At 40.7% G+C, this 10335-nt stretch overlaps 1 protein-coding gene across 1 annotated transcript in view; it reads left to right on the forward strand.

The window, feature by feature from the left end:
- Window positions 1–9992, forward strand: part of LOC309569181 (Fanconi anemia group A protein-like) — a gene marked incomplete at its 5' end in the record, with an annotated part of 30453 nt that extends 20461 nt beyond the window's left edge. Inside the window, 6 exons of the mRNA XM_082274941.1 lie at window positions 2759–2880; window positions 3461–3521; window positions 3654–3703; window positions 5828–5904; window positions 9437–9547; window positions 9864–9992. Coding sequence (XP_082131067.1) covers window positions 2759–2880; window positions 3461–3521; window positions 3654–3703; window positions 5828–5904; window positions 9437–9547; window positions 9864–9970 — 528 coding nt within the window. The 3' untranslated portion in view covers window positions 9971–9992. The remainder of the gene's footprint in view (window positions 1–2758; window positions 2881–3460; window positions 3522–3653; window positions 3704–5827; window positions 5905–9436; window positions 9548–9863) is intronic.
- Between the last annotated feature and the right edge of the window lie 343 nt (window positions 9993–10335).

The raw sequence follows: 10335 nt of genomic DNA on the forward strand, positions 1-10335 counted from the left end.
ACTGCAGTTAAAATACCTTTAGGTATACGTGGAATATTGTCATGTATACCCACTATTAAATCAGTGGGTTTGGTTGTTGGGGGGTTAATGGTGTGTATACTACACAATATTCCTGTGGTGATTTCTGTTAAGTTCTCTTTTTTTCGTTCAGCCCACAGGCTGCATGAAAAAAAAAAAAAACCTTCACTATATGCCAAACAAGGACCAGCAATGTACTGGTACGTTGCTGGACTTTGAGTGGTTATACCAGGATGATGCCTGCAGATTTAGGCATTATCTTGGTATTGTTTTTTACAGCCAGCGGTCGCTTACATGTAAAAGTAATCCTAGCGGATAATTGGCTGCTAGACTGCTTTTTCATGCAGTGGGACGGGACCCCCCCCCCTCCCGCCGCCTTCCGTGGTTTTTCTCGGGCTCTCCTGTCTCATCGGTTAACCCGAGAGTGCAGCCGGTGGTTCAATTATCTAACGGAGAACGGCTCCAATCATTTCTAAGGCCTAAGATACCGGAACTGAAGCTACGAGCATTTCATGACTTCTGTTTCGCCAGAAATAAACAGCACCATTGGGAAATTGGAAAAGCATTTTATCACACCAATTTTGGTGTGGTCAGATGGGTTAAGGTTATAGGGGAGCTCTAGAGTCTAAAAGACCCCAATTTTTTTTAAAAAAGAGTACCTGTCACTACAGATTGCTATCATAGGGGATATTTAAATTCACTGTGATAACAATAAAAATGATTAAAAAATGAAAGGAAGGGTGTCAAAATAACATAAAAAAGCAAAATAAATTTAAAAAAAAAATCAAGCCCCCCCCCTGTCTCCCCCGTGCTTGCGCGCAAAGGAGCATGCAAGCATTGGTCTAGTGTCATATGTAAACCGCAATTGCAGCATGCATGTGAGGTATCGCTGCGAACGCCAGGTCGAGGGCAATAATTCTTGCAGAAGACCTCCTCTGTAAGTCTAAAGTGGTAACTTGTAAAGACTTTTAAAGGCTTTTAAAAATGTACATAGTTTGTTGGCTCTGCACAGGCGTGCACAATTTTCAAAGCATGTCATGTTTGGTATCTATGTACTCGGCATAAGATCATCTTTTAAATTTTATCAAACAATTTGGAATTATATAGTGTATTTATGCATTAAATTAAAAAAGAATGTATTTTTTTCATAGAAATTGCGTTTGGAAAATCTGTGCGCAAATACCGTGTGACAAAAAAAATTTGCAACATCCACCATTTTGTTCTGTAGGGCCTCTGCTTTAAAGAAATATATAATTTTTGGGGGTTCAAAGTAATTTTCTAAAAAAAAAAAATTTTCATGTAAACAAAAAGTCACAGAAAAGGCTTGGTTTTCAAGTGGTTAGAAGAGTGCGTGATGTGTGGCTAAGATTGAACATAAAATGCCGGGACAGTTCAAACACCCCCAAAATGACCCCTTTTTGAAAAGTAGACACCCAAAGCTAATTGCTGAGAGGCATATTGAGTCCATGGAGTATTTTATATTTTGCCCTAAGTTTTGGGAAGGTGACAATTTGTTTATTTTTTTTACACAAAGTTGTCACTAAATGATATATTGCTCACGCATGCCATGAGTATATGTGAGTTTTTTGCAGCTCTTATTTTTTTTGGAAAATGAAGAAAAATCAGGAAAATGCATTTTTTTCCCTCTTTTTCCTATTTCCAAAACTTTGTGACAAAAAGTGAGATCTGCAAAACACTCAATATGCCTCTCTGCAAATAGCTTAGGGTGTCTACTTTCCAAAAAGGGGTCATTTGGGGGGGTTTGTGCTGTCTTGGCATTTCATGACCTCTGAAACTGTGATAGGTAGTCAGGAGTGAAATCAACAATTTACGCCCTTGGAAAGCCTGAAAGTGGGGATTGGTTTTCGGGGTCCTGTACTCGGCTAAACTGCAAAAAAGTTTCACACATGGGGTATCCCTGTACTCAGGAGAAGCAGCAGAATGTATTTTGGGGTGTCATTTCACATATACCCATGGCATGTGTGAGCAATATATATCATTTAGTATTTTTGTATAAAAAAAACAAAAAACAAAACAAATAATATTCCATGGACTCACCATGGCTCTCAACAAATAGCTTGGGGTGTCTACTTTGCAAAATGGGGTCATTTGGGGGGGGGGGGGGGGTTGTGCTATCTTGAAATTTTAGGGCCTCCAAAACTGTGACATGTAGTGCGGAGGTGAAATGCACAATTTAACAATTTACACCATTAAAAAACCTGAAAGTGGTAATTGGTTTTCGGGGTCCCGTACACAGCTAGGCTCCCAAAAAGTCTCACACATGTGGTATCCCTGTACTCAGGAGAAGCAGCAGAATGTATTTTGGGGTGTCATTCCACATATACCCATGGCATGCATGAGCAATTTATCTTTTAGTGACAACTTTGTGTTACCTTATCATCCCATCCAATAGTTTACAAATTACTAATGTAAAACTGACTGGCCTGTAGTTTCCTGATATGTATCTCGACCCTTGTTTGAACATTGGTACCGCATTAGCTTTCCGCCAGTTTGTTGGTACAATTCTGGTTAATAAGCTGTCATTAAAGATCATAAACAATGGTCTAGCTATGACGTGGCTAAGTTCTTTGAGGACTCTCAGGTGTAATGAAGCAAAAGGACAAACATAAAACTTTGAGGACTCTCAGGTTTAAGCCATCTGACCCTGATGATTTGTTCACATTAAAGCTTTAAAAAGGTTATGTTTATCTGTCCCATTGTATAGTTTATTGTCATTTAGCTACAGCTTATTGCTTCCTTTCCTCCTGTACAGACACAGTCTCAGGCACAGCAGGACATAGAGAAAGCTGTAAAGATATTTCAGAATACTGGCAAGATTCCAGCTAGTGTAATGGAAGCCAGGTAAGTGATTATTGTTGTTTTATGTATTTTTTGATAGTATTTTTGATGTATTTTTTGATAGATCCTAATCTTTCTCTAATATACATATAATATATATGTATAATGTACATTATATATATATACATATAATATATAATATAATGTACATTAAAAGTTCATTCTTCAGTCCTGAGGAAGCAGAAGCACCTTGAAACGCGTAGACTGATCTGGACTTTGAATATTTTGTCTTTCTATGTTTATGTGTTGTATATATTTGTGTATTTCAAATACAAAAGATCCTTTGTTCTTATATGTTGGGGATAGTTAAAAAAAAATTGTATATAATAAAAGTGTAGACATTGTAACAAAAATTGTTTTGGCAATTGGTAATATGGAGTATCCCCGGGTTGATGTGTTTATAGTCCCATTTACGTGAAATGATGTTTGGATATGTATGAATCTGGATTATGCCCCCTACGGATTTATTACAGTTAGGTCTTTTTTTTTTTTTTATTGCTTCCATATATATAATCTTTGTTATATAGTTACGATTTACCACTTTTATCAGCTCTGAAATTAAATTCTGTGTATTGATTTGCAGCATCTTCCGGAGGCCGTACTTTACATCGCGCTTCCTGCCTGCACTGCTCACCCCCAGAGTGGTCAGTATACACGTCTCATGTGCTCCAGTCATATGTATAGATGACATGACAACTCAAATGATGTCATTGTTTAAATGTTCATGAATGGAGATGAAAGTTTACTGATAATCTCTTCTTTTTATTTTAATATAGCTGCCTAAGAATCCAGATTCACTCATGTTACTGATTGACTCATTAAAACGGTGAGAGAATTGGATATTCATAAGTTTGGACCTTTCTAGTTACCTCCTGATTGTATACCATTCTTTCTGATGCAGTCATTTTTTTTTTTTAATATAAAAAGGGAACAGATGTAAAATTCCCATGCATTGGATATGAACAATAGACAAAGTAGGATTTCACACAGAAACACAGAAGAAAAAGTGCCATAGAGTGTAGGAGACCCATGGAAGCACAGAGAGTAGACACAAACTCACTACAGATAGTGAATGTGGTGTAAGTCAGTCCCATGAGCCTAGCACCGCAAGGCAAGATTTCCCTCCACTTAGACACCATCCTAAAAACAAACTTATCATTAGATGTTACCTCCTGAACCAACCTCTTCCTGTCTACAATATGTATATAAATGTTCCTCCACACGATGCCCTGTGCTGGGGATACATTACCAAATGCCATTGCTTTGTCAGCTGCTAGCAAGTGGCCGAATGTGTTGCCCACTAACAATCAGTAACCAATCACAATGGTTCCTAAAGCGGTTATAAAAGCAGACGGTACTTTCTATGCATTAAGATGAAAAAAAAAAAAACCTTCTATGTGCAGTAGCCCCCCTAATACTTACCTGAGCCCATCTTTATCCAGCAATGTTGCAGGAGTTTCTCAGCTGCTGAATTTGCATCGCAGACATTGCATGTGATCTGCACAGCAATGCGGTGCGAATCACATGCGATGTCTGTGTTTGCAATTGCGTAAATCCAGCCTTAGTCTGGCTAATAGTCACAGGAATTCCCCACCCTGCTTCCCTTGTCTATGTGCTGGAAAACCTATCCACATTAAGTCTTGATTCGCCAGGTTGTGCCCACCAGGATGCCCACAAACAGTTCCACATTACACCACTCGTTTCTAAATGCCCCACCCCAGATCCAGCTCAGATCTAGGTTACCAGGTGGCAACATCTTTGCAGAAATTGTATAAAAAGTTAATAATATAAAGTTGGTAGTAGCAGGGGCAAAATTGTCAAATGTTGCATTATGCAGCTCTGGAGGACCACCCGAGGCAAGATAAGAAATATGCCCAGGAAGAGTTCCGTATCCCTGAATCCCCGAATAGTGAAGGTGCGTCTGCACGGTCTGTCCACACCACTTATTTGGGGACTTCCTGGCCGCATAATCCTGGTAGATACCCCCGGCCAGTCATAGAGTTTCAGGACCGGCTCTACTTATGCTTTGACCAGGAGAAGCAGACAAAATCCCGGTCTCCTCCATGGGCCATAATCAGGTGGGTAGAAGGCTAGCCCATAGTCCCCTCCAAAAGCCCCTCCTGGTTGGGTCTGTCACAGGTGGCTTCTGGGGTGCTTATATGTAGAAATAGAAGAGGTTGGGACTTTAAATGAGGCTACAAATACTATTGTACCTCCATCCCTAAATTGAGGTGTATAGGCATGAAATATATATACAAAAAAGGGGATATAAAATAAAATCAAAATAAATGTTTTATTTGTATGTAGCAATTAGTAGCAATGTTGTAAGATGATAAAATCAATATATGGAATGATGACATATATGGATAGTACAATATATTCAGAACAGGCTGAAGGTAAGAAATACATTCACAATAGTAATGGTATAAATTCATGATGGAAAAATAATTGTGAAGACAGACATAGAGATGATGGTAAACAAAATCATGGAAATTGCATCCTAATATGCTCTACGCGTTTCGTGGGAACAACTTCTTCAGGAACAGGTTCAATCCATTATCTACAAAGAAGTATATATAATAACAATGTGTCTAAAAATTAAAACGCCCATTTGGAGCAATGCCTATCACAATTGATTCCTTACTTACGAATAAGTTAAAGCTGTTGCCACACAAAGCCTGTGATGGAGGGTCACCTGGGATCGTCTAACCTGGGAACTGCAAAACCAAAAGGGGCGCTTATGAACATCGGTAATCCCACTGTTCCCAATATAGGGGAGAGTGAAAAGTGTAGATACAGTACATGTATATTATGGTCCATACAGTAAGATGAACCTGTTATCTTGTCCAGTATGGTATTACTGTAAGAAAAACATTAAAATACTAACTCATGTGATATGCTCACTAAAATACACCATAATGCCATCTCAAATTTCTCTTAATCGCTGTAGAGCCGATAAGATCCCTGAAAACATGCTGAGCTCATATCTAGATGCCTGTGAACTAGAGAAGCATCGGAAGCTGGAAGGTGAGGATCCCGGGTGTTCGAGTGTCGTCAGGATGATGGTTAACCGGTCAGATTAGCTGCATTTTGTTTAATTACTTCACTTCAAAGTTGAGATCCGCGTAATAATTGAACATGACGCATTGTGAAATGAAATTCAACAAACATATCTATATATTAAAATTATTAAAAAACCCTCCAAGGTTTAGAAAGGCTGGATTCATCTCTTTTTCATGGATAGTGTAGGACCCACTGATAATGGGGTACTTTGACGCAGTAGTGGGCTTGAGCACGATATGACCATATGGTGGGACCAAATCCCCATTTTTATTTATGGATTGTCTTCAGATTTGGTAGTAATTTCTTTTGCATTTGCGCGCTATTCTTTTTTAATATACATGTCTTTTGGTTCATAGCTGCAGCAGCTTTAGAAATACATGGGTATGCTCCCCCAAATTTTTTGCCTGTTTATTATATATCTATATATTGTACCTAAAGCTGAAGTCTAGGCAAAGCAAACTATAATAACGCAAAGCTTTCAGACTGATGTTTTGTATGTGGTTGGAATAACAAATAAAAGTTACATTGTAGAGGTAAAATATAAAACATTTAAACATAATAAAGTAATGATATCCGGAGTTCAGCTTTAAGTAGGGATTGGGTAATTCAGCCTTCTGTGCTCCATCTGTAACTGAAATGTAAAACTCACACAGACTTTATAGGTGCAAAACTGTACTTGTTTACACCCAATACAAACATTTTATTCCTGCTTCCAATGGTGTCCATAATACATTAAAAGAGAAGTGTGGGAATCAAACTAAATAAACTTACATACTCCCCTAGATGGCTGCAACAGGGATCTGATGCTGCTGCTGTCCCCTGCCGGCTCTACACCGAGAACCAATCGATCAAAGACTGACTGTTCTAGTCTCCGCTCTGAGCACAGATCGCTGACTGTCAGACACTGCTCTGTGCCTTTCCCCTCTAGCGCTGTCTGAAGGGTTATGGAGGGGGTGGGAGCCGCTGGCTCAGGTTCTCAGCAGCGTGCGGAGAGGCTGAGCCAGTTGCCAGTCAGGTAATTTGGGCAGATCCCAACGTTATTGTCAAGATCCCTGTAGAGCCTGGACCGGCTCTGTGATGTCAGCCAATGGTGGACTTCAGCGCCATGTAAGTTAAAGTTAACCACTCCCGCAAATCTACGTACCGGTAGATTTGCGGGAGTGGTAATCTCCCGGTACCGTTTTTTAGAGCCGGCGGTCGGCTTTCAGAAGATAACAGCCGATGCGGCTCGGGAGCTGCTCAGCCGTTATCCCAGCAAGCGGGAGGGAACCTCCCTCCACTCCCGCCGCCTTCCTCAGGTCAGCCCGGGTCTCCTGCCCCACAAGGAGACCCAAACAACCAGCCAGCACGTCCGCCGGCTGTTTGGAGTCCCAAACAAAGCCGGATTCAGCTTTGATCGGGCCTCCGATGTATTAACCACAAAGCGGCGTCATGACGCCACTTCCGGTTTACTTGGCAGATAACGGTGCCGAATTTAAAAAAGTGTCAGTATTCAAAAATGTAGATTTCAGTATTTTGAATACAATGCAGTGCAGAGGAGGGGTTTGGTGTCTTTTAGACCCCAGATCCCTCCATAAAGAGTACCTGTCACTACCTATTACTGTCACATTCCCCCCGATCCCTCCATAAAGAGTACCTGTCACTACCTATTACTGTCACATTCCCCCACGATCCCTCCATAAAGAGTACCTGTCACTGCATATTACTGTCACATTCCCCCCGATCCCTCCATAAAGAGTACCTGTCACTCCTATTACTGTCACATTCCACCCGATCCCTCCATAAAGAGTACCTGTCACTCCTATTACTGTCACATTCCCCCCGATCCCTCCATAAAGAGTACCTGTCACTCCTATTACTGTCACATTCCACCCGATCCCTCCATAAAGAGTACCTGTCACTCCTATTACTGTCACATTCCCCCGAATCCCTCCATAAAGAGTACCTGTCACTCCTATTACTGTCACATCCCCCCCCCCGATCCCTCCATAAAGAGTACCTGTCACTGCCTAATACTGTCACATTCCCCCCGATCCCTCCATAAAGAGTACCTGTCACTGCCTATTACTGTCACATTCCCCCCGATCCCTCCATAAAGAGTACCTGTCACTCCTATTACTGTCACATTCCCCCCGATCCCTCCATAAAGAGTACCTGTCACTGCCTATTACTGTCACATTCCCCCCCGATCCCTCAATAAAGAGTACCTGTCACTGCCTATTACTGTCACATTCCCCCCGATCCCTCCATAAAGAGTACCTGTCACTGCCTATTACTGTCACATGGGATGTTTACATTCCTTCTCACAGCAATAAAAGGTGATCAGATTTTTTTTTTTTATTATTTTTTTAAAACAGTGCTAAAAAAAAAAAATTAAATAAAATTGAATAGGAAAAAAAAAAACAATTTTAAAGCACCCTGGTCGCTGTGAGCTCGCGCACGATAGAAAACGCATACATAAGTTGTGCCCGCAAATTAAAACGGTGTTCAAACCACACATGTGAGGCATCACCGCGATCGCCAGAGCAAGAGCAATAATTCTAAAAAAAGACCTCCTCTGTAACTCCAAACTGGTAACCGCTAAAAAATTTTAAAGTGTCGCTTTTGGGGTTTTTTAAGTACCATAGTTTGTCGCCATTCCACTAGTGTGCTCAATTTTAAACCCTAACATGTTGGGTATCTATTTACTCAGCGTAACATCATATTTCACAATCTACAAAAAAATTGGGCTAACTTTACTGTTTACTTTCTTTTGAAAGGTGCCAAATGTGGCACCGGAGGGGGGGGGGAGGGGAAGCAAATGAGCGGAAGTTCTACTTTTGGGTGGAACTCTGCTTTAAGTATACAGGTCTTCAATAATCATGAAAAAACATGTGTTGTATCCAGGATCCCCTGCAGTCCTTGTAGCATACAGTGGAAACTGCTCCTTAGAGATTGCTCAGAGCACAAGAGACAATCATAGCGCAATATTGCTTAAATATATGCGTTTTTATTAAATATATATAAAATTGCCCACTCACCTTTTATAACGTCTTGTACAGTTGCTTATGATAAAAGGACATCAAGAGCTCGCCTCCTCACCGCTTACTACCTGGTTTAAGAGACACCGGAAGTGACGTCAACGGCTCCGTCTGACGCGTTGCGTCACTGGTCACATGACTTTCTTAAGTCACAGTTCAACTATTCACACTTATTTACATCATTATACACATAGCAGCGCACAAGTATTTTTTATATAGTCCCTTGTAAGTGCACTTCTGTGATCCACAAGGGAAGTACAGCCAAAAGAGGTTTGGCCATACTTCTATAAATGGATCAGAACCCAGTCCATGGTTGTGTTGGGGTATACTTTATGTTCTTGACTACCGAACGCTGTGAAGTCTCCCATCTCATGTAAGGAATTAGTACGGTGATTGATACTTGATGTTTGCTTTGGATCTCCCACCCAACATGGAGACATTTTTTATTTGTTTAAACTGATTTTCTGATCTATTAGGCAATGAGAAGATGGATGTGTCTGTGTCCCTGAATGAGGAGCCTATGGCGAGGTTACAGGCAGCACTTTGGGAGCTGAGACCATATATCATGGATGGCAAGCGATATGATGGTGGGTGATAAGCGGCCTACTTAAAGTACAACTATAGGCAATATTTAAAAATGAGTGTGTAAAACTCAGACTACTTTTGAACAAAATGTAACTTGCCCATTCCAGGGCAAAATGACCATGTCTGCTGATAATGTACCCCAAGCCCTATTTACTTTGCTATGGCTGACAGTGTTCTCACTGGGGAGGGCCTCCCTCTCCATTTTCCTTGGTGACAGTTATGACTGGGAGAGAAAGTGATGGGAAATCCAGCTTATTAGTGTTGTCACCAGAACAGGAAATCAGGGACACACTGACTAGTACATTGAACTCTTTACAGAGGTTTTGTCACAGGTGGCGGTGATTTCCGATAGGCTGACAGCAGTGATGGGATCCGGTAATCCAATCACCGTTCCTGAGATCCCAGAGGCACTTTTTTTCTCATAATATTGAAGAACTGGAACCTCAGGAACTGACACTAAGTTTTAATGTGATTTTTTTGCAGTTTGCACACCATGTGCCTTCCTAACTTATTTTAATATTAATTATTTTACCTTTTGACAGGTACCCGACTTACTCCTCACATCCTTTTGTCAGTGTGTCATGGCGGCCTCCAGTACCAATCCACCTGACCGGTAACCCACAACTGTCTATAGTGCATGTGTTCTACTGTATGGCTAAATGTTTATGGATGCCCAATCATCATAAGTCAATGAAATTATTAGACATCCCAATCCAAATCCTTTATCCCTTTGGTGCACAAGGGTAAAACAATTTTTAATGCCTAATCACAATTCTGCAATTTTCAGGAC

The sequence above is a fragment of the Pelophylax lessonae genome (genome assembly GCF_965119305.1).
Source record: "Pelophylax lessonae genome assembly, chromosome: 13".
NCBI classification, from domain to species: Eukaryota; Metazoa; Chordata; class Amphibia; order Anura; family Ranidae; genus Pelophylax; species Pelophylax lessonae.